Raw genomic sequence first — 25359 nt, 5'->3', positions numbered from 1 at the left:
GATTGATTCTTATAAGGCATGGCAGTAATTATAGTGTCTAGTGCTGGATTGACGCACAGTCATAGAATGTCTCACCCGTGTACATAATGAGACACAATGACCGGCAAGTAACATGAAGGAAAATACAAAGTTGGAAGTTCTAAAGTCACCGAGGACTGGCTAAAGTTAATAAAGAATATAGATGGTGAAAAAGCACAAAATGTAAGTGATTTGGTCACTTAGGCCGGTTTCACATTTGCGGTTGTGTCCGCAGCGTTTCTTCCGCAATTATCCACATGCGTTGTGTATTCCTATATTTAACATTAGGGACGCATGTGTCTGCTTTCGGTTGCGTTTGGCCGCGTTTGACGACGCATGCGTCGTTTCGTCGTCTGCGGTTTGACGCGGTAAACGCTACATGTAGTAATTTTAGAGGCGTCAATTTGCCGCCTAGAAATGTATGCGGTTGTTAGCGGATGGAATGCGGCAAAAAAACCGCATTGCTGTCTATGTGAACACATGCGGCCGCGAACACATGCGGCCGCAAGCACATGCGTTTGCTTGTGTTTGTGAACGCATGCGTTGCACCAGAGAAAAACATGTCTAGACATTAATTAGCCACCCCCCACATACAAGGTGATAAAGGGAGGGAGTGGACATTTGCAGGTCACTACTCAGCAGACAGAGAACCAGACCAGAACGCCAAAAGCACCTTGGAGTAAACAAGACTGAACAATGTGAGTATATCCTAGCCAATGCCTTTATTTTCTATTTTCTGTCTCTACATGTCCTAATTTCTGCCATTTCTTTCTGCATGCATCAGAATGTCATCTTCTTCTGATGAGGAACAACGTCATGGGCCTTCTCAAGCCGAACATGTCAGTGAAGTGAGTACTCAACTCCTCAGATTGGTAAGTGTTCACTGTCACATCCACACATGTGACAAATTTTTTCCCCTTTTTTTTAGAGCACTTTTTCCACTGCGGCAGAGGGTGGGCAGGAGCAGTGGGGTCACGGGCGGGTGGCAATGCGGCAGCGTGTAAGTATACCTGGCTGACTGTTTACTGTATCCTCACTTTAGTATTCTTGAATCTTCCTTTCTTTACTTTCCTCTTTCTTTACATTTTTCTTCTGGACTCCATTTTTATCTTGACTTTCATTATTCATGCCATTTCTCAGCCTCTGTTTTCTTTCTTTTCCTTATGTTAATGTATCCAACATTAATGTCTGTATTTAATTTTAAGGTTCCAGAATGAGATGAGGACCTCATTGACAAAGATATCCTCATCTTCCTGGTCCATGAGCGAGTCCCATTGTGGGACACCCGGGTTCCACAGCACTCGGACAACGTTACGATCCAGCGGCTATGGAATGAGGTGGCCAAAGCGATGTGGGATGGCTGGGACAATGCCCCGACTCGGGTCCGATATGCATTTTGTAAGTATTGCAATGCGGTGTGAAGCAGCAGAGACCTTGGCCGTGCTCACACAACTGTATGTGATGACAGAAACTCTCAGGAGTTTCTGTCATCGCACACAGTTGTGTAAGCACGGCCAAAAGTCCATTGTCTAACCATTATTTTTTGTTGTTTTTCAACAGTGCTCAAAGTCAAAACACGTTGGCGTTCGATGAAGGATCGCTTCAACAAGGACCTGTGTCAAGAGAGCCGTGTTCCCAGTGGTTCTGGAGCAAGGATCCGAAAGTATAAATACCACCGCATTCTGGCATTTTTAAGACCGGTCCTTGCCCAGAGAACGTAAGTATTTTTCCGGTGTATTAGGTTGTGTTGTATTGCCATAATCTGTATGTTTCTATTCAACAGGAGTTGGCGTTTTTAAGTTTTTGGTATTAATTTTTTTTTCCTTTTTTACAGCACATGGAGCAGCACTGTTGACCCAGGTTCTGGAGCGGTCCTTCATCAGACAGCCACGGACCCATCCCAGCCATCCAGCAGCGCTGCAGCAAGTGGGCCTGCCACACTAACTGGAGACCAGGAAGCTGGTCCATCAGGTGTTCCCCTTTCCCAGTCCTCTGCCCCTTTTTTGGGGGGCTCCTCCCGGCAGCGGCAGAGGGCATCAGACAGGTCATTCATGCCCGAATTTTTGCACTTGAGCTCGGTTTTTCACGATGGACTCAAGGCTTTGGGTGACCGACTTGATACTGCAATTAGCCATATGAATACACGTATCCAGGAGGTCACCAAAAGCCTTGACCAAGTCGGAACACATTATCCTGATCTCCAGCTTAGTGTCATGCATTCCTGCAATGCTGCTTACATGCAGGCTAGGCAGCAGAGTCAGTATTTTCAGCAGACAGTGGCGTCATATCCACCTTTGCCTACACTGTCACGCTTGACCTCAATGCCGACTTCTGCTGCATACCACTGTACGGCCACCTCCATTACAAGCACTGCCGGACACCACTACAGCACTAACACCATACCGAGTGCTGTAGGACAGCCCACCGCCACCACCATGATAACTGCTGCTCCTGCTTGGAACTCCTCCACTGACACCACCATGCAGCAGCAGGACCCTGGCATGGCCTTCCGCTCCGCCACCACCATGCAGCAGGACCCTGGCATGGCCTTCCGCTCCGCCACCACCATGCAGCAGGACCCTGGCATGGCCTTCCGCTCCGCCACCACAATGCAGCAGGACCCTGGCATGGCCTTCCACTCCGCCACCACCATGCAGCCGGACCTTGGCATGGCCTTCTGCCCCGCCACCACCATGCAGCAGGACCCTGGCATGGCCTTCCAACCTGCTACCGCAACCATGCAGCAGCGGGACAAAGACACTGACAGTTCGGCCACTATGACCAGGTCGCAAGAAATGAGCCTGCTGAGGCTCCCATGACCGCAGCGCCGATCCCAAAAAGGGAACATAAAAAGGCGGACTATTTCTATTCCTCCCCCTCACCTTCCAATGTTTCTGTAATGTCAGGTTTGTCTCACCCTTCCAGTGTGCCTCAGCCCTCTCATGCGTTGATCCCCATCCCCGATCTGCCAGACCCCAGTAATTGAATTGCCCCTTCTCCTGCCACTCCTGCGTCATCCACAGTTAGTCAAGCTTCACAGCTACATACCCCCCTTTTCGAGCACTCTACCCCAAGCAGGCGCAGTTAATTTTTTTTTGTTTGTTAACAAAATAAATAATAACCAAACATTTTTGGGGGCAAAAAAACATTAATTGTGTATTTCGCCACCGGCAACACACCGTGCGCCAAATAAAACACTGCGCCGCACACTTTATTTTTTGGCCACATCATAGCTCCAGTAGTTAGCAAGTACAGCACTGCAGCTTCGTGTGTTTTTAGTAGAGATATGAGGTAGGCCAAAAAATTTATACTTGTATTTTCTCCATAATCTCTTCCTTCTGCTTAGTCTGTGACTAGTGTTGCAGACTGAAGAGAAAATTCACATTCACCCCCATACTACTTTATTTCTTCCTATCTCCTGTAGTCCCTCCACCCAGTAAGGAACTAGTCATTTCTCCCTCCATCCTCCCCAGTCATCTCACCTCCTCCACAGAACTATTCCTCCACATACAATCCTTTCTCGCCAGGCACACACGGCCACATCATGACCTATCCAGCTCACACCTTCTAACGCTCAGTCTGCTGCTCCTCATTGCTGGCGACATATCCCCAAATCCTGGCCCTCCTCATCACATCCCCACACTCATTTCTAATCCCCTGCCACGATCCTCTACACGTCCTCGCAACCACAGTAACCTCATACCCATTCATCCTGCCCCCACTCCCCCAATTTCCCTATCTGGAGCACTATGGAACGCACGCTCTGTCTGCAATAAACTGTCATTTATCCATGACCTCTTTATCAATAACAAACTCTCCTTCCTCGGCATCACTGAAACCTGGCTCACCCCTTCTGACACAGCCTCCCCTGCGGCACTCTCTTACGGTGGCTTCCACCTTTCTCACACACCCCGCCCCAGCAGCAAGCATGGCGGAGGAGTTGGTTTTCTCCTGTCAGATAACTGCTCCTTCACCCCAATCCCACTGCCACCCTCTGTTACCCTCCCTTCCTTTGAGGTGCACTGTGTGCGCATCTACTCCCCCTCCAACCTCCAACTGGCTGTCATCTACCGTCCCCCAGGGCCAGCCACCACCTTCTTTGACCACTTCACCACCTGGCTACTCCATTTCCTCGTCGCTGACATCCCCACTATCATCATGGGCGACTTCAACATCCCCATTGACACTTCCCTCTCAGCTGCCACTAAACTTCTATCCCTCACTTCCTCCTTTGGCCTCACTCAATGGTCTTCTACAGCCACCCACAAAGATGGTCACACACTGGACCTCATTTTCACCCGCCTCTGCTCCCTATCTAACCTCTCAAACTCACCTCTTCCTCTTTCTGACCACAACCTACTTACATTCTCTTCCCTTTCCACTCCTTGTCTACAACCCCCACCCCACAAACTCTCACACCCTCGCAGAAATCTTAAACACCTTGATCTTCACTCACTCTCTGAATCCCTCCTCCCTCTCACAGACATAAGCTCCCTACACAATGCGGATGATGCTGCCGCTCTATATAACACCACAATAGCTGCAGCTTTGGAATCTCTTGCCCCTCTCACACATACCAAAGCTCGCAAAATCAACAGACAACCCTGGCACACCAGCATGACCAAAGTACTGAGGCGAGCTTCCAGAGCTGCTGAGCGCAGATGGAAAAGATCCCACTCCATCGAGCACTTCATCGCATTCAAACAGTCCCTCACTACTTTCAAAACCACGCTCGCCACAGCAAAACAAACCTACTTCTCATCTCTCATATCCTCCTTGTCTCACAACCCCAAACAGTTATTCAACACCTTCAACTCTCTCCTCCGTCCCCCAGCACCACCTCCCTCCCCACTCATCTCAGCTGAAGACTTTGCCTCATTTTCAAGCAGAAAATTGAGAACATCAGAGACAGTTTTAGTAAACAACCCCCAGAACCCTTCCTCCCAACTACCCAGCCCTCCACCTCCAAAACCAACTTCTCCACCATTACAGAAGACGGACTCTCCACTCTACTCTCAAGAACGCATCTCACCACCTGTGCACTTGACCCACTCCCATCCCACTTCATCCCAAACCTCACCACAGTCTTCATCCCAACCCTAACCCATCTCTTCAACCTATCACTAACAACTGGCATTTTCCCCTCAAGCTTTAAACATGCCTCAATCACACCTATCCTCAAAAAACCCTCTCTTGACCCATCCTCTGTATCTAGCTATCGCCCTATATCACTTCTCCCCTTTGCCTCAAAACTACTGGAACAACATGTCCATCTTGAACTGTCCTCCCATCTATCTTCCTGCTCCTTCTTCGACCGCTTTCAATCAGGCTTCCGGTCACACCACTCCACTGAAACTGCCCTAACTAAGGTCACCAATGACCTATTAACCGCCAAGAGCAAGCGACACTACTCTGTCCTCCTCGTCCTGGACCTGTCCTCTGCCTTTGACACAGTGGACCATTCCCTGCTGCTGCAGACCCTCTCATCCCTTGGAATCACAGAATTGGCCCTATCCTGGATCTCATCATACCTAACTGACCGTACATTCAGCGTCTCCCACTCACACACCACCTCCTCACCTCGCCCCCTATCTGTCGGAGTCCCGCAAGGTTTAGTTCTAGGACCCCTGCTCTTCTCCATTTACACCTTTGGCCTGGGACAGCTCATAGAATCTCACGGCTTTCAGTATCATCTCTATGCTGACGACACACAGATCTACATCTCTGGACCAGATATCACCTCCCTACTAACCAGAATCCCTCAATGTCTGTCTGCTATTTCATCCTTCTTCTCCACTAGATTTCTAAAACTTAACATGGACAAAACAGAATTCATCATCTTTCCCCCATCTCACACGACCTCCCCAACGAACCTATCCATTACAGTAAACGGCTGCCCACTCTCCCCAGTCCCACAAGCCCGCTGTCTTGGGGTAATCCTTGACACTGATCTCTCCTTTAAACCACATATCCAAACCCTTTCCACTTCCTGCCGCCTCCAACTCAAAAATATTTCACGGATCCGCACATTCCTAAACCAAGAATCTGCAAAGACCCTAGTCCATGCCCTCATCATCTCCCGCCTTGACTACTGTAACCTCCTGCTCTGTGGCCTCCCCTCTAACACTCTTGCACCCCTCCAATCTATTCTAAACTCTGCTGCCCGACTAATCCACCTGTCCCCCCGCTATTCCCCGGCCTCTCCCCTCTGTCAATCCCTGCACTGGCTCCCCATCACCCAGAGACTCCAGTACAAAAGCCTAACCATGACATACAAAGCCATCCACAACCTGTCTCCTCCATACATCTGTGACCTCGTCTCCCGGTACTTTCCTGCACGCAACCTCCGATCCTCACAAGATCTCCTTCTCTACTCCCCTATTATCTCCTCTTCCCACAATCGCATACAAGATTTCTCTTGTGCATCCCCCCTACTCTGGAATTCTCTACCACAACATATCAGACTCTCGCCTACCATCGAAACCTTCAAAAAGAACCTGAAGACCCACCTCTTCCGACAAGCCTACAACCTGCAGTAACCACCGATTGACCAAACCGCAGCACGGCCAGCTCTACCCTCACCTACTGTATCCTCACCCATCCCTTGTAGATTGTGAGCCCTCGTGGGCAGGGTCCTCTCTCCTCCTGTACCAGTTGTGACTTGTATTGTTCAAGATTATTATACTTGTTTTATTATGTATACCCCTCCTCACATGTAAAGCGTCATGGAATAAATGGCGCTATAATAATAAATAATAATAATAATAAAATGGAGGCTATACAATGCAGAACTACACTCAACAGGTCATGGGTCCAAAAACTCATTAGTTAGGACACCTGACCTGGTGAGTAGAGAACTGCCTTGTATAACCTCCATTTTCTCTTCTGTGTACGTTATCTATTTCACACAAAGTGAAGGGATGATGGCGGTCATACAAGGCATATCTATGCTCACCTGGCCATGTGTCAGAAATAGTGAATTCATGAGGCTGTTATATGTGCATCATGAATTCACTATTTCTGACACCTGACTTGATGAGTATAGATCTGTTTTGTATTAAACAGCCATTGCCTCTTCAGTCTGCGTCCAATAGATACTGCAGAAAAGAATCAGGACCCAATGACGTCAACAACCTTACCACTAACAACCTAAGGCTGCCATCACACTAGCATATTTGGTCAGTATTTTCCATCAGTATTTGTAAGCCAAAACCAGGAGTGGAACAATTAGAGGAAAAGTATAATAGAAACAAATTTACCACTTTTGCATTTATCACCCACTCCTGGTTTTAGCTTACAAATACTGATGTAAAATACTGACCAAATACTTCTAGTGTGAGTGCAGTCTTGGTTTGTAGAGGAAATACATAGGAGACACGGTCAAGATACCAAAAAATAAACTTAGATATTAACAACAAATATTAGGAACATTTAAAAAAATAACTGGTACAGACGAAATCCCAACAGGACATTTACACAACATTGTCCTGCCATGACACACGTCCAATATCAGAATCAAAAAAGGCAGAAAATTGGTCCCGCATGTGGCCAACTTCAGCAGTTGACCGCAGCGGGTGATGCTGGTAATCTGGCAATGGGTTTGCAACTGGTTCATCCAGTTCAATGTTGGGTTGCTCCTTAGCCATTATGTAATTGTGGAGAACCACACAGGCTTTGACCACCTCATCGACTGTCTCCATTTTTAGATTAATGGCTGTTGCAAGAATGCGACATTTTGAGACTAGAATCCCAAAGGTACACTCTATTGTTCTTCTGGCCCTGGTCAGTCTGTAGTTAAAGATCCTTTTAGTGTGGTTCAAGTCCCGACTGGAATATTGCTTCAGTAGGTTTTCACACATCTGAAAGGCCTCATCCCCAACCATAACAAATGGCATCGGTGGACCTTGAGTGTTGGGGAGAGCTCGTGGCCATGGAAAATTAAAATTTTTGCCATACACAGGGTGCCCCATATCCGAGTTCTTGAAACTCTGGGAATCGTTGCCACGGCCAAAAGCTCCAATGTCCACGGCGATGAAGCGATAGTCCGCATCTGCTATTGCCATGAGCACAACAGAAAAATATTTATAGTTGAAGTACTCCGATCCTGTTCTGGCTGGTTTGATAATGCGGATGTGCTTTCCATCCACTGCTCCCAAACAGTTGGGGAAATCACACACTCCAGAATTTTTCAGCAATTTCAATCCACATGTCCGCTGTGGGTAGGGGTATAAACTCATCCCGGTGAACATTCCTCAAAGCCCGGCAGGTGTCCACAGCTATTCCGGACAGGGTGGAAATTCCAAGCCGGTATTGGAAGTGGAGGGATGATAAACTCTCTCCAGTTGCCAGAAATCTGGAATAAAATAAATGAAAAAAAAATTAACAATCAATTCTATTTATGGTGTTGTTTTGCTAAAGACATAAAGGAAAATACAAAGAATACATGTCAGAACAACCAAAATTAGGACTGGTATTTGTTTAGAATTGTTATGTACCTTAATGTAACCAGCAGACGTTCCTCTGGTGGCATCGCTCTACGGAGCTGGGTGTCCGGTCTCTGGATGGCTCCTTGGACACGAGCAAGAAAATCCCGGAACGAGTCTTGCGACATCCTTGTATATTCCGGGAATTTGTCCGGGTTGGCATTAAGCTCGCCATATAGCGTGTGATATGCTCCACGGCTCTCACGTAGTTCGATAATGGGGTGTCGCCAAAAACGCCTACGCCGTGTCCTTCTCCATCTTTCGTGATTTCTGTGTTGCTCCCAAGCAAACGCACAGGCAAGAAACAGCTTGATGCTTAAATCCAGGTTGAAATAAAATCTCTCCATGCGAAGATCCATCATGACACAGGATACAGTAGCACACTGTTAAGATTTCAGCAGTCCTAGGTCTATATATAGATATCCCATAATACACGCCATCTGTAGTCCCATTGGCGGTGTCTGGTTATCTAGATTTTTCTCCTGTAAAATTTTCCACCATGCGCGCAAAAAACGCAAACGCATGACAGAACGCATGGAAAAGCGTGAAAACGTGGCGTTTTATTAACCACATGCGTTCCCGCATGCGTCTAAAAAAAACGCGTTTGTACGTGTTTCTATGTGTTTTTTCCTGCACTTGCGGATGCGGATTAAACGTTGCGGATTCGAACGCAAATGTGAAACTAGCCTTACACAGCCCTTTTTAACTAAGCCAGAAGTGGATCCCAGCAGACCTCACTTGGATGTCCAACCATGCAATGCATGAAGAGCCTGGAACTGTCCGGGTGGGATCTTTGTGGCAGCTATTTTCTCACTGAGAAGGGGGTGTCATAAGGGGAAGCTCCTCTAATGTCCACACGACCTAATGGGGCATATGAACTGCATTTGTCTTTGAGTGTAAGCCTTGATTTGTGCTGTGAATGCCGCCACTGTGCGCTATGTTTTTCCTATTTACTTCTGTGCATTATTGCTCTTGTATCAGGATGTAGTAAATAACATTGGTCTATTCATATAGTGCTGTATCTGCATAGGCTACACAATAAGGGTATGTCCACACGATGCAGATTTAGTGCAGAACTGCAGCAGATTTTTCTGCAGCAGAAACGCTGCAGAACTGCACTGTGATTACAGTACAATGTAAATCAATGTGAAAACAAAAAAAGCTGTGCACATGGTGCAGAAAAATCTGCGCAGAAACGCTGCAGATTTCAAAGAAGTGCATGTCACTTCTTTTGTGCAGTTCTGCAGCGTTTCTGCACCCCTCCATAATAGAAATCCGCAGGTGCGTTTTTTATGCGTTTTTTGTGCGTTTTTGATGCGTTTTTTATGCAGATTTGTGCATAAAAACCGCATAAAAAACGCACCTGCGGATTCTGCCAGGAGATGCAGATTTAGTGCAGATTTTATGCAGAAAATTCTGCACCAAATCTGCATCGTGTGCACACAGCCTAAGAGTACATCAGCCAGACAGGTTTCCCTGCTGAATAAATGATGTTTGTACAAATATAAATATATAATACCTGAGATTAAAACAAAATAAGCAAATACCCTGCAGGAAATATATAGCAATAGTGCATGAAAATAACATAGGATTTTCATAAGAAAAATGTAAAAGCCATCCCACTACGCCAAGGTGACTCTATTCAGGACAGTCCTAACCTCTAGTATTAAAACGTTCCCATATGGCAAGTGATGTAATATGAATAAGGACTGAGACCCGTTAGTGGACAACCAGCCATGGGGAACTACATGAATGTAATGTCCAGTTCAAGGAAAGAGAGGCCACACTCTTATTTGCACAGAGTGCAAAAAACCTGAAACAAAAACCTAAGTCCTGCTCAGCCCTTATTCTTATTTTACGTCACTTAACAAATGGTAAAGTTTTAATACTAGAGGATAGGACAGTCCCGAATAGGGTCACTGTGACCTGGTGTGATGACTTTTATGTTTTTTTTTTTTTTTTTAAATAAAAATTGTTGACTAGGTACCCTATATTATTTTCATGCACTATTGTTATTTATTTATTGCAGGGTATTTGCTTATTTTGTTTTTATCTTGGATTTTGTCTGTTTAGTAGCTAGTGTGAACATGTTTCTACACGTTCCAGTTCATCTCTTTATAGGTTTTCGTTTCAAATATAAATGTCACGTCACGATCGCTAAAGTAGTGGAGGTGAGTCTCTATGAGACTATTGATATAATTAATCGCATAATGTAGTTTTTAGCCTGGGGCACAGTTTCTCACTTGTCAGCTTCTCTATGAGCCGAGACATTTCATTTTCTTAAGAGATCGTGCAATGTAAATGACAGCTTTATTACGTGAGACCTTTAGGGCATGTTCACACTTTCAGGATTTCCTATCGATTAAATAGGCAGATTCTGCACAGCAATTTACACTACAATTCACGCAAATGAGGTTCTAAAAACCCCATTGACACACTGCAGAAAAAATCCACATGAAAATAAGACCATGATACAGCTTTTCATATTCACAGCATGCTCATTCTTGTGCGGATTTTCACTTCAGATTTCACCATATCAAAGCTTTGTAAAAGGTAGGGTGAAATCTGCAGTCAAATCAATGATCAAATCTGCAGATAACACATGGAGATTTTTAATTTTTTTTTTACAAATTCATTGCGAATTTATGACTGAATCCGTAACAGAAATTTAATGCATTGTGAACATGGAATATATGGCAGGATAGCAAACTAGACACGTAAGGCACTTTATGTGTCTTACCTAGACTCCGAGGAGCGGGCTGTACTCAGGGTGTGTGCACACGTTGCGGATTTTGCTGCGGATTCGTAGCAGTTTTCCATACGTTTACAGTACCATGTAAACCTATGGAAAACAAAATGTGCAGTGCACATGCTGTGGAAAAAAAAGCGCGGAAACGTAGCGGCGTTTATTCCGTAGCATGTCAATTCTTTGTGTGGATTCCACAGTGGTTTACACCTGCTCCATAATAGGAATCCGTAGGTGAAATCCGTGCAAAAAACAACTTGATAAACCCGCGGTAATTCCGCAGGAAATCCGCAGTGCGGATTTACAAAAATCAGTCCGGAAAAATCTGTAGAGTAATCCGCAGCGTGTGCACATAGCCTCAGACATCTAATAAGGCTAGGTTCACATTGCGTTAGGGCGGTCCGTTTAGCGCATAGCGCTACGGACTGCGCTAACGCAATGTCCCAAAAGGGATCGCGTTTGCCAATCCCGCTAGCGTAGATGCCCGATCTGGGCTAGCGTGGAAAGGACCGCGAACGCTGCATGCAGCGTTCGAGGTCCGTCACTCAAATGATGGCACATCGCTAGCGCACGCCCAATGTGGGCGTGCGCTAGCGATGCGTTCGCCATTACAAGCAATGGCGGCGTTAACGGACTACGTTACACCTGCTTTATGCCGCGGTGTAATGTAGTCCGTTTAACGGGTTCACATAACGCAATGTGAACCTAGCCTAAGGCTGAATATAGATGACTGTGCATGAACCGCGATGTTTAGACTAGCCCCAAGTGTGTCAACTCGAACTCTCCAGCGTGGTTTGCCTAAGAAGCTACTTCGTTTGGGTCAGGAGACCCGCAGCCAGCTTGTATACCACTTTTCTTCAGGATATTCTTCAGGAGATTTTCAATCGATTTATATTCTACTCTGCTACCACTTTTTAAAAACTCTGAAATCCGCTTAAAAGTGGCGCTTAAAAAGCAAGCAATCGAGACTAAAGTGATTTTTGGAAGAAATTTTCAAATTCCTCAATAAAATGGAAAGTTATATCACTTCATTCAGGGAAAGATTTTGAAAATTAAAAAAGGATATATTTTTTTCTCTATAGATTTCCATGTACGTAATCAAAAATTAAATTGCATGAATAGTTTCCTCTAGTAATGAGTGCAAATGCTCATTACTCTAATTTACCTAGGGTGCTCGGGTGTGCACTGAGTGAGTATCGCAGGTGCTCGAGTGACATGTTTGAGCCCCAGCAGCCCCATGTTTCTTGGCTGTTAGCCACAAACATGAGGTGATTGGCTGACAAACATGAGTAATCCCCGCATGTTTTGTGTCCAAGAGCCGCTAAACATGCAGCCGTAGGGACTCGAACATGTCACTCGGGCACCCTACACAAACTCTAATAACAAGTACTAGTGCCGATCACTAGTTTCCTATAGTTTGACCGTCATTCTCACAATTGGAATTTGCATGAAGAAAGGCATACTAATAAAGTAAATTGATATATCCTGCATGGTTGTATAGAGAGAAGAAAAAGTAGGCCTTACAAATGGGAGTCACCACCAAATATATACAAAGAACACAGCTTTATTGAACAACAAATTATACAAAAGGCAAAACACACTAAAAACATTTAAAAAGGGATAAGAAATAACCCCATACTCACTGAAGCCCGAAATAGAGCAAAAAACTGCACACACCTGAACAGGGTAAAATACACATTCCCATGAAATAAAGTGGCCTGGATGACGACACAATAACACAGTCAAGCCGACCCAGCAAACCCCATAAGTACAAGCGCATAAATAAGCATTATACGAATCTGAGGGGGCACAAAGACATGACCAGGTGACCATTATACACAGAGTGTGACATAGTAGACACTGATAAGCACTGATGAAATAGTGCTATAAAACAGGTGCCGGTCATGGAAATATGCCCAAATGAGGCTAGGACCAAAAATATAAGCCTGTGTAAGTTATCCACTACCCACCTATGATAAGGCCAGGCGCCCAAGATAAGAAAACTACATCAAACGCAAAGATACCAGCATTCCATAGGCACCGGTCGGCAATGGGATAAACAGAAGCTGTGTGCCCTGTAAAGGGGGCGGCATTCCATAGGCACCAGTAAGAAGTGAAATAAAGAAGGGAAGTGTGCCCTGTAGAGGATGCGTGCAGACTGCAGACACCCAACGCGTGTCGCCACACTGTCGAAGCCACCTGAGTGTGGCGACACGCGTTGGGTGTCTGCAGACTGCACGCATCCTGTACAGGGCACACTTCCCTTCTTTATTTCACTTATTACCGGTGCCTATGGAATGCCGCCCCCTTTACAGGGCACACAGCTTCTGTTTATCCTATTGCCGACCGGTGCCTATGGAATGCTGGTATCTTTGCGTTTGATGTAGTTTTCTTATCTTGGGCGCCTGGCCTTATCATAGGTGGGTAGTGGATAACTTACACAGGCTTATATTTTTGGTCCTAGCCTCATTTGGGCATATTTCCATGACCGGCACCTGTTTTATAGCACTATTTCATCAGTGCTTATCAGTGTCTACTATGTCACACTCAGTGTATAATGGTCACCTGGTCATGTCTTTGTGCCCCCTCATATTCGTATAATGCTTATTTATGCGCTTGTACTTATGGGGTTTGCTGGGTCGGCTTGCCTGAGTTATTCTGTCGTCATCCAGGCCACTTTATTTCATGGGAATGTGTATTTTACCCTGTTCAGGTGTGTGCAGTTTTTTGCTCTATTTCGGGCTTCAGTGAGTATGGGGTTATTTCTTATCCCTTTTTAAATGTTTTTAGTGTGTTTTGCCTTTTGTATATTTTGTTGTTCAATAAAGCTGTGTTCTTTGTATATATTTGGTGGTGACTCCCATTTGTAAGGCCTACTGTTGTGAATTCTGTGGTCAAGCTCCCTCCTGTGGTCATGAGTGGTACTTCGGCTGGTTCTGTCCATGAGCTTCCTTTGGTGGATGTGAGTGGGGCTGCGGCTTCTGAGTTTCCTTCCTCAGGTGACGAGGTTAGGTCGTTAGGTGCTACTCTATTTGACTCCACCTAGTTCTTTGTTCCTGGCCTCCAGTCAATGTTCCAGTATTGGTCTTGCTCTCTCCTGGATCGTTCTTGTGGCCGGTCTGCCCTGCATAAGCTTAGTTCTGCTTGTGTTACTTTTGTTTGCTATTTTTTCTGTCCAGCTTGCTATATTGGTTTGTCTTGCTTGCTGGAAACTCTGGGACGCAGAGGAAGCACCTCTGTACCGTTAGTCGGTGCGGAGGGTCTTTTTGCGCCCTCTGCGTGGTTGTTTGTAGGTTTTTGTGCTGACCGCAAAGCTATCTTTCCTATCCTCGGTCTATTTAGTAAGTCGGGCCTCACTTTGCTAAAATCTATTTCATCTCTGTGTTTGTGTTTTCATCTTTGCTCACAGTCATTATATGTGGGGGGCTGCCTTTTCCTTTGGGGAATTTTCTCTGAGGCAAGGTAGGCTTATTTTTCTATCTTCAGGGCTAGCTAGTTTCTCAGGCTGTGCCCGAGGCGCCTAGGTCTGGTCAGGAGCGCTCCACGGCTACCTCTAGTGTGGTGTGATAGGATTAGGAATTGCGGTCAGCAGAGTTCCCACGTCTCAGAGCTCGTCCTATGTGATTAGCAACTATCAGGTCATTTTCTGTGCTCGTAACCACCAGGTCCATTGTGGTTCTGAATCACCTGTTCATAACAGTACTGGAGGCCCAAAGTACTAATGCTTCTCAATAGAGGGAAAAGAGAAGTTCTGAGACCATTTTTTTTTCTTTGCACTGTGTTTTGTCTTTCTTTTCCCCTTTACATCAGGGTGGTTCAGAATACAGGTGTAGACATGGACATTCAAGGTCTGTCCTCTTTGATGGATAATCTCGCTATAAGTGTACAGAACATTCAAGATTTAGTGGTTCAGAATCCTATGTTAGAACCTAAAATTCCTATTCCTGAGTTATTTTCTGGAGATAGAGATAGAACACAGACGACGGAATGGGCTGTGTTTTTACTGTGGTGATTCCACTCATGCTATCTCCGATTGTCCTAAGCGCATTAAGCGTTTCGCCAGGTCTGCCACCATTGGTACGGTACAGTCGAAATTTCTTTTGTCCGTTACTTTGATCTGCTCTTTGTCATCCTTTTCTGTCATGGCATTTGTGGATTCAGGCGCTGCCCTGAATTTGATGGACTTGGAGTTTGCTAGGCGCTGTGGGTTTTTCTTGGAGCCCTTGCAGCATCCTATTCCATTGAGTGGAATTGATGCTACGCCTTTGGCCAAGAATAAGCCTCAGTATTGGACCCAACTGACCATGTGCATGGCTCCTGCGCATCAGAAGGATATTCGCTTTTTGGTGTTGCAGAATCTGCATGATGTGGTCGTGTTGGGGTTGCCATGGCTACAAGTCCATAACCCAGTATTGGATTGGAAATCAATGTCTGTGTCCAGCTGGGGTTGTCAGGGGGTACATGGTAATGTTCCATTTCTGTCTATTTCATCATCCACCCCTTCTGAGGTCCCAGAGTTCTTGTCAGATTACCGGGATGTATTTGATGAGCCCAAGTCCAGTGCCCTACCTCCGCATAGGGATTGCGATTGTGCTATCGATTTGATTCCTGGTAGTAAGTTTCCTAAAGGTCGACTGTTTAATTTGTCTGTACCTGAGCACGCCGCTATGCGGAGTTACGTAAAGGAATCCTTAGAGAAGGGTCATATTCGCCCCTCGTCGTCGCCATTGGGGGCAGGGTTCTTTTTTGTGGCCAAGAAGGATGGTTCGTTGAGACCTTGTATTGATTACCACCTTCTAAATAAAATCACAGTCAAATTTCAGTACCCCTTGCCGCTGCTGTCTGATTTGTTTGCTCGGATTAAGGGGGCTAGTTGGTTCACCAAGATAGATCTTCGTGGTGCGTATAATCTTGTGCGTATTAAACAGGGCGATGAATGGAAAACAGCATTTAATACGCCCGAGGGCCATTTTGAGTACCTGGTTATGCCATTCGGGCTTTCCAATGCTCCATCTGTATTTCAGTCCTTTATGCATGACATCTTCCGAGAGTACCTGGATAAATTCCTGATTGTGTACTTGGATGACATTTTGGTCTTCTCGGATGATTGGGAGTCGCACGTGAAGCAGGTTAGAATGGTGTTCCAGGTCCTGCGTGCGAATTCTTTGTTTGTGAAGGGGTCAAAGTGTCTCTTTGGTGTTCAGAAGGTTTCATTTTTGGGTATCATTTTTTCCCCTTCTACTATCGAGATGGACCCTGTCAAAGTTCAGGCCATTTATGATTGGACTCAGCCGACATCTCTGAAGAGTCTGCAAAAGTTCCTGGGCTTTGCTAATTTTTATCGTCGCTTCATCAATAATTTTTCTAGTATTGCTAAACCGTTGACTGATTTAACCAAGAAGGGTGCTGATGTGGTCAATTGGTCTTCTGCTGCTGTGGAAGCTTTTCAGGAGTTGAAGCGTCGTTTTTCTTCTGCCCCTGTGTTGTGCCAGCCAGATGTTTCGCTCCCGTTCCAGGTCGAGGTTGATGCTTCTGAGATTGGAGCAGGGGCTGTTTTGTCGCAAAGAGGTTCTGATGGCTCGGTGATGAAACCATGTGCCTTCTTTTCCAGGAAGTTTTCGCCTGCTGAGCGTAATTATGATGTTGGCAATCGAGAGTTGCTGGCCATGAGGTGGGTATTCGAGGAGTGGCGTCATTGGCTTGAAGGAGCTAAGCATCGCGTGGTGGTCTTGACTGATCACAAGAACTTGACTTATCTCGAGTCTGCCAAGCGGTTGAATCCTAGACAGGCTCGTTGGTCGCTGTTTTTCTCCCGTTTTGACTTTGTGGTTTCGTACCTTCCGGGCTCTAAAAATGTGAAGGCGGATGCCCTGTCTAGGAGTTTCGTGCCCGACTCTCCGGGTTTGCCTGAGCCGGCGGGTATTCTCAAAGAGGGGGTAATTTTGTCTGCCATCTCCCCTGATTTGCGGCGGGTGCTGCAAAAATTTCAGGCTAATAGACCTGACCGTTGCCCGACGGAGAAATTGTTTGTCCCGGATAGATGGACGAGTAGAGTTATCTCTGAGGTTCATTGTTCGGTGTTGGCTGGTCATCCTGGAATCTTTGGTACCAGAGATTTGGTGGCTAGATCCTTTTGGTGGCCGTCTCTGTCGCGGGATGTGCGTTCGTTTGTGCAGTCCTGTGGGATTTGTGCTCGGGCTAAGCCCTGCTGTTCTCGTGCCAGTGGGTTGCTTTTGCCCTTGCCGGTCCCGAAGAGGCCCTGGACACATATCTCTATGGATTTTATTTCGGATCTCCCCATCTCTCAAAAGATGTCGGTCATTTGGGTGGTTTGTGATCGCTTCTCTAAGATGGTCCATTTGGTGCCCTTGTCTAAATTGCCTTCCTCCTCTGATTTGGTGCCATTGTTTTTCCAGCATGTGGCTCGTTTACATGGCATTCCAGAGAACATCGTTTCTGACAGAGGTTCCCAGTTTGTTTCGAGGTTTTGGCGAGCCTTTTGTGCTAGGATGGGCATTGATTTGTCTTTTTCCTCGGCTTTCCATCCTCAGACAAATGGCCAGACTGAACGAACCAATCAGACCTTGGAAACATATCTGAGATGTTTTTTTTCTGCTGATCAGGATGATTGGGTGTCCTTTTTGCCTTTGGCTGAGTTCGCCCTTAATAATCAGGCCAGCTCGGCTACTTTGGTTTCGCCGTTTTTCTGCAATTCTGGTTTCCATCCTCGTTTCTCTTCAGGGCAGGTTGAGTCTTCGGACTGTCCTGGTGTGGATACTGTGGTGGATAGGTTGCAGCAGATTTGGACTCATGTAGTGGACAATTTGACATTGTCCCAGGAGAAGGCTCAACGTTTCGCTAACCGCCGGCGCTGTGTGGGTCCCCGACTTCGTGTTGGGGATTTGGTTTGGTTGTCGTCTCGTTATATTCCTATGAAGGTTTCCTCTCCTAAGTTTAAGCCTCGTTTCATTGGTCCGTATAGGATTTCTGAAGTTCTTAATCCTGTGTCTTTTCGTTTGACCCTTCCAGCTTCTTTTTCCATCCATAATGTGTTCCATAGGTCATTGTTGCGGAGATACGTGACACCTGTGGTTCCATCCGTTGATCCTCCTGCCCCGGTTTTGGTTGAGGGGGAGTTGGAGTATATAATGGAGAAGATTTTGGATTCTCGTATTTCAAGACGGAAACTCCAGTACCTGGTTAAGTGGAAGGGTTATGGTCAGGAAGATAATTCCTGGGTCTTTGCCTCTGATGTTCATGCTGCCGATCTGGTTCGTGCCTTTCATTTGGCTCATCCTGGTCGGCCTGGGGGCTCTGGTGAGGGTTCGGTGACCCCTCCTCAAGGGGGGGTACTGTTGTGAATTCTGTGGTCAAGCTCCCTCCTGTGGTCATGAGTGGTACTTCGGCTGGTTCTGTCCATGAGCTTCCTTTGGTGGATGTGAGTGGGGCTGCGGCTTCTGAGTTTCCTTCCTCAGGTGACGAGGTTAGGTCGTTAGGTGCTGCTCTATTTGACTCCACCTAGTTCTTTGTTCCTGGCCTCCAGTCAATGTTCCAGTATTAGTCTTGCTCTCTCCTGGATCGTTCTTGTGGCCTGTCTGCCCTGCATAAGCTAAGTTCTGATTGTGTTACTTTTGTTTGCTATTTTTTCTGTCCAGCTTGCTATATTGGTTTGTCTTGCTTGCTGGAAGCTCTGGGACGCAGAGGAAGCACCTCCGTACCGTTAGTCGGTGCGGAGGGTCTTTTTGCGCCCTCTGCGTGGTTGTTTGTAGGTTTTTGTGCTGACCGCAAAGCTATCTTTCCTATCCTCGGTCTATTTAGTAAGTCGGGCCTCACTTTGCTAAAATCTATTTCATCTCTGTGTTTGTGTTTTCATCTTTGCTCAGTCATTATATGTGGGGGGCTGCCTTTTCCTTTGGGGAATTTTCTCTGAGGCAAGGTAGGCTTATTTTTCTATCTTCAGGGCTAGCTAGTTTCTCAGGCTGTGCCCGAGGCACCTAGGTCTGGTCAGGAGCGCTCCACGGCTACCTCTAGTGTGGTGTGATAGGATTAGGAATTGTGGTCAGCAGAGTTCCCACGTCTCAGAGCTCGTCCTATGTGATTAGCAACTATCAGGTCATTTTCTGTGCTCGTAACCACCAGGTCCATTGTGGTTCTGAATCACCTGTTCATAACAGCCTACTTTTTCTTCTCTCTATACACTTGTGACAGTTTTTAGGCCTGGTTTGAGTCCCACTTACCGTGGTGCCCCCATTTTTCTGTCTATCGATATCCTGCATGGTAAAACAAACATTGGTTTTCAACATGTTAAAAAGGAACTGTACTTTCAACAATATTTGCATAAATCAATTGCACATGCCAATATAAGAAGTTTTGTAATACTATGTGATCATGCTTCCCTCTGCCGACAAGCTTATTGGAGATGGAAATTTCATTCTCCAGCAGGACTTGGCACCTGTCCACACTGCCAAAAGTACCAATACCTGGTTTAAAAACAAAGTATCACTTTGCTTGATTGGCGCGCAAACTCGTCAGACCTTAACCAAATAGAGAATCTATGTGGTATTGTCAAGAAGAAGATGAGAGACACCAGACCCAACAATGCAGATGAACTGAAGGCTGCTATTAAAGCAACCTGGGCTTCCATAACACCTCAGCAGTGCCACAGACTGAACGCCTCTATGCCACGCCACATTGATGCAGTAATTGATGCCAAAGGAGCCCCAACCAAGTATTGAGTGCAATTAATGAACATACATTTCAGTAGACCAACATTTAGGATTTTGAGATCATTTTTCAAGCTGGTGTTATAAAGTATTCTAATTTACTGAGATAATTACTTTTGGGTTTTTATTCGCTGCAAGCCATAATTATCAACATTAACAGAAATAAATACCTGAAATAGTCTTTACAAACAGAGTGATCTATATAATGAGTTTCACTTTTTGTATTGAAGAACTGAAATAGATTAACATTTTGATGATATTACAATTTTGTGAGATGCACCTGTACTGTATATCTTATTGTTTTGAAAAAAATTTTTTACATTCATCACGTAGGCGGCGCCTGCACTGTAGCATGATTGGATCTATAATATCCATATACGCATTTTTATGTAGTGATATAAATTTGTTGAGGGAAAAAAAAATTCTTCCCTCAAAATGGCGCCGCGGTAGCATAATTCAGAACGCAGTATATACTACTGTGCCAACGCCATTTTGCTATAAGAAAAAAAGCCGCTCCTGTGCAGAAGCATCTATCGGCGATCCGCTTTTTAACAGCACTGAGAAATAAGGTTATAGCGCCCCCCCCCCTCAGCATTCACCGAATTACGGCGACCGTTAAAAAAAAAGGCCGATTTTCCATTAATTTATGTTCTAGCATACCAGAGGAGAGATAAATGGGGTACCCTGGCCCTTGGTAACTTCTTCCGGGAAGAAAATGGTGGGCGCATGCGCAGTGCGACCGCCGAGATCTGCCAGCCGCCACCTGGCAACAATAGGAGATTTTTCCTGTTGGTTCATTTTGATCACCTTGATAGGGTCTATCACAGTGATCAAAATAAAAAACAATGTAAGTCAACCTCCCCTTTATCACCCCTTTAGTTAGGTAAAAATAATAAAATAAAAAAAAATTGTATTTTTATCCATTAGGGTTGTGTTGGAGTTAGGGTTGTGTTGGAGTTAGAATTGGGAGGTTTCTACTGTTTATTGTTCATCGGGGGTCTCCAAATGCGACATGGCGCCTGCCATTGATTCCGGCCAATTTTGCGTTCAAAAAGTCAAACAGTACTCCTTCCCTTCTGAGCCCTGCCATGCACCCAAACAGTGGCTATTCCCTACATACGGGTTATCGGTGTACTCAGGAGAAATTGCACAACAAATTTGATGGTGTCACTTTTGGGTATTTTCTGTTACATTGACCCCCCCCCCCCCCCCCCCAAACTCACTTCAAATGTGAGGTTGTCCCTAAAACAAAATTGTTTTGAAAATTTTGTTGGAAAAATGAGAAATTGCTGGTCAACTTTTAACCTTATAACTTCCTAACAAAAAAAATGTTTCCAAAATTGTGCTGATGTAACGTAGACATGTGGAAAATGTTATTTATTAACTATGGTGTGCGATATGACTCTCTGATTTAAGGGCACAAAAATGAAAAGTTTGGAAATGGGAATATGTTCAATATTTTTGCTTGAGTAGTCTCGAAAGCTTGCAATTTGTTACCATCTTTTCAGTTAGCCATTAAAAGGTATCAACCACTGAGGACTCTCAATTCTAAATACTTTTCTATCTACTGGCTAACATGGTACCAAGATATATACTGTATCTTTCCTGTATCAATATTTTCATCAAATTTCTTTTTTTTTTCGTAAATAAAAGAAAGTCATATTGAAGAAATTTTACCACTAACATGAAGTACAATATGTCACTAAAAAACATTCGTCGAATCAGTGGGATCTGTTGAAGCTTTCCAGAGTTATAACCTCATAAAGTGACACTGGTCAGAATTGTAAAAATTGTCTGGGTCATTAAGTACAAAATTGGCTGTCACTAAAGGGTTAAAGAAAACCTACAGAGAACATAGGAATTCATTTTTTTCCTGATGTCTACTATTGCTGCCTGATTTTGCCTAATGTCTGTGGCATTATCTTGATAACCAGATGCAAACGTGGATGTGTGGGGTTTGGAGAATTGCTGATCTCCTGGGACATAAGGTTTACAATATGACACCAATACAGTAGAGTAAAAGGATATGGAAAAATAAATATTAAAAATGCGTGATCTTTTTTCACTTTGTAATTTGTGACCAACTGATCTCTTCTTCTTTTGCAGGGTATAGGTATGAGCTGTTTTGTCTAATAAAACATGTCCAGACCCCACACTGCCTGGTATGACAGACTGCTAATGTTTCCTTGTGCATGAGTAGAATACAGTGATTCAAAAAGGATAGTGCACAATTATAGTCTCGGTATTCATAAGTTAGAGAACTTAGCACAAATTTATTAAAGGGAATCTGTCACCTACTTTTTCATATATAAGCTGCGGCCCCCGGCATCAGGGGCTTATCTACAGCATTCTGTAATGTGTAATGTTCTGTAATCCTGTAACCTGAAAGATAAGAAAAACAAGATCGATTATACTCACCCAGGGGCGGTCCAGTCCAATGGTCGTCGCGGCCCGGGTCTGGCGCCTCCCATCTTCATGCGATGACGTCCTCTTCCTTGCTTCCTGTTGCGGCTCCTGCACAGGCGTACTTTATCTGCTCTGTTGAGGGCAGACAAAGTACTGCAGTGTGCAGGCGCTGAGCTTCTTGGACCTTTCCCGACACCTGCGCACTGCAGTACTTTGCTCTGCCCTCAACAGAGCAGATAAAGTACGTCTGCGGAAGAGCCGGGTAGGATGGAAAGAAGATGACGTCATTGCATGAAGATGGGAGGCGCCGGACCCGAACCGTGACGCCGACCGGACCGAACCGGGACCGCCCCTGGGTGAGTATAATCTAACTTGTTTTTCTTATCTTTCAGGTTACATTGGGGGCTTATCTACAGCATTACAGAATGTTGTAGATAAGCCCCTGATGGTGGTGGCTGAAGCTTAGATATTCGAAAAAGTAGGTGACAGATTCCCTTTAATGTCAAAAGACACACTATGCAAGTTTCCTTGGATTTGGACTCCACTGTTCAGTGATGTGTTTTCTTATGTCCATTCACTGATGTTGTGCTAGCCTCCACAATCGCCAGATCTACCACCCAGCAAATTCTTTTTGTGGGGCTACATCAAGGTCTTTGTGTATGTCATCAACCATAGGGTCTGAATGACCAAAGGATATGGTGGCCTGGACAGAACCGGACTACCGCCTAACACATCTGCCGTGTCACCAATGAAAATCACTTTGAGCATTTGTAGTGCATAGATAAAACTTACTTATCTTTTCATGTTGAATACCATGGCAATAATTTTTCACAATCCTTTTGAACCAGCCTGTATAATTAAAAAATAATGCAATGGTTATTAAGCAGTGCATAGAAATTGTACCTGTTGAAGACTACTCCTGAAAGGGGTTTACCCACGAACAAAAGTTAATTTTATTTACTAGATCTTGGATTAAATATAAGATGCACATTTTGTTCCTGCATGGTCAGAAGCAGCCATTACACAGTACGCAGCAGGGGCCCATTTATAAGATTATCTCAGCACAGATAATTTTTTTATTCACATCCAATTGTGGAATTTTTTTATTCCAAGATCTAGTGAATAAAATTAACTTTTGTTCATGTAAAAACCCCGTCAATTATCTTTTAAGGGTGTGTCCCTAGCTATTACCGTATATACTCGAGTATAAGTTGACCCGAGTATAAGCCGACCCCCCTAATTTTGCCACAAAAAAACTGGGAAAACTTATTGACTCGAGTACAAGCCTAGGGTGGGAAATGCAGCATCTACTGGTAAATGTCAAAAATAAAAATAGATACCAATAAAAGTAAAAATTGATTGAAACATCGTAGGTTGTGTTAAAATGTGCCACATATAATGTTGCATACAGTTCATTATGGCCCCATAAGATGCTCCATATAAAAATGTGCCACATATAATGCTCCATACAGTTCATTATGGCCCAATAATGGTCATTGTGGAGGGTCAGCAGCAACATTGCCTCTTGTAATTGATGTGTTATCAGCTGTGTATTCAAGTTGTTGCCAGTCATTGTAATCCTGCCTCTGCTCATAAGGATCCTTGCTGAAAATTCTTCCTGAAAGGACAGTAAATAGGAGTCTAAAATCGCAAAATTGGCCAGCGTAAAAATTGCAAAAATTTCTATATATTTTTTTTCTAAAGATTATGATATTGGGGAAAAAAAGTTATTTTTTAAATACATGTAAAACAAAAACCTGATTTAAATGGTAGGTTATTTTCTGATGATGGCTTTCCTTTAACCTAAGGATCCAATTTTGGGGAACCATGAAGGATGATAATGAAATACTGTTTGAGACTATTACTCTTGTGTTACTGCAGATTCATTGTCTAACCTCTCCTGACACAAGCTCTGGCTGGAACCAGGACAGACCGCAGGACGATCAGTATACACAGGCAGTGTAAGTAATTGAAGCCTTGGCTGTACCACCAATTTTTAACAGTTCTGTCATCTAGTAGGACCGTTGCGTCACCCTCGCAAGCAATAATATGGTTAAAAACGTTCCTTTTAGGGTATGTTCATACATTTGAATAATCCAGTGTGTCTTTGTAGCAAAAAACTGAGGCTGACCCTCTGATATGCTCCATGGATTTATAGTTTGGAGTGCGATCAGTGCGCGAGCAGATTAGCAGCATTCCGTGAGTGTGACGACCCGCCAGTTTCCAAGCAGAAGCCACTTCCATAGATGGCATTGAAATGGTAGATAAAATATGGAAGGCAACACTTATTTCTGATCTAAAAATAATGGAAGGCATTTTGTGGTCGGTTTTCACAGAGACTTTACGGGGGGAAAAAAGCTGGGTATGAACATACCTCTAAAGAAGGACCATTATTAATATTCTATAGGGATGAGATTGCCTTTTACCGCAGAGACTTTGACTGCAAATAGAGAATACGCTCAAAGCTATCTCCATTCTTTGCATTGCACCGCTTTATCCGTTTATTTTTCAAAACTGATAGAAGAAAAAAAAAAATCCTAATTTAGCCTTGAAGACAAACAGAGAATAATTCATTAGAAGCGGGTTTAGAAAGCGTGGTACCATAAGCCGCTCTCAGGGGGGTTGTACAGATTTCTGAATCGGTTAGTTCAAAGCTGCCATCAACGGCTACTGGAATTCTTGTACGTCTTTTATTTCTACACGGAACTCTTTGAATTGCAGATGAGCAAGAAAGATTTTCAGATGTTCAGGGATTAGTTTGAGACGTACTGAATATTAAGTCATTTTCAATTTAAAACAGTTTGTTCTGCAAACAATTATCTTTCTTTTGCTCCTTGTTAATATATAATCCAGTCGCGGTAACTGCTTGATTACAGACAGCACCGAGTACAAAAGGCTGAAAACTCAGCATCCACTCCATGATCAGAGGAATAAAGTCAGCGGTTTGTATTATTACAAGCCTTGGGTTATTTTTTAATATTTT

General features: G+C 44.6%; 1 protein-coding gene across 2 annotated transcripts in view; it reads left to right on the top strand.

Moving 5' to 3' along the window:
• Nucleotides 1-25359, top strand: part of KTI12 (KTI12 chromatin associated homolog) — a 92406-nt gene that overhangs the window by 53558 nt on the left and 13489 nt on the right. For both annotated transcript variants that reach the window (XM_069765546.1, XM_069765545.1), the window contains exons 5-6: nt 22077-22132; nt 24258-24337. In XM_069765546.1, the coding sequence (XP_069621647.1) occupies nt 22077-22132; nt 24258-24337 (136 nt within the window). The remainder of the gene's footprint in view (nt 1-22076; nt 22133-24257; nt 24338-25359) is intronic.

Source organism: Ranitomeya imitator, chromosome 4 (genome assembly GCF_032444005.1).
Source record: "Ranitomeya imitator isolate aRanImi1 chromosome 4, aRanImi1.pri, whole genome shotgun sequence".
In the NCBI taxonomy this organism is placed as follows: domain Eukaryota; kingdom Metazoa; phylum Chordata; class Amphibia; order Anura; family Dendrobatidae; genus Ranitomeya; species Ranitomeya imitator.
Note: the sequence above shows the minus strand (reverse complement) of the source record. Positions and strands in the feature narration are given on the sequence as shown.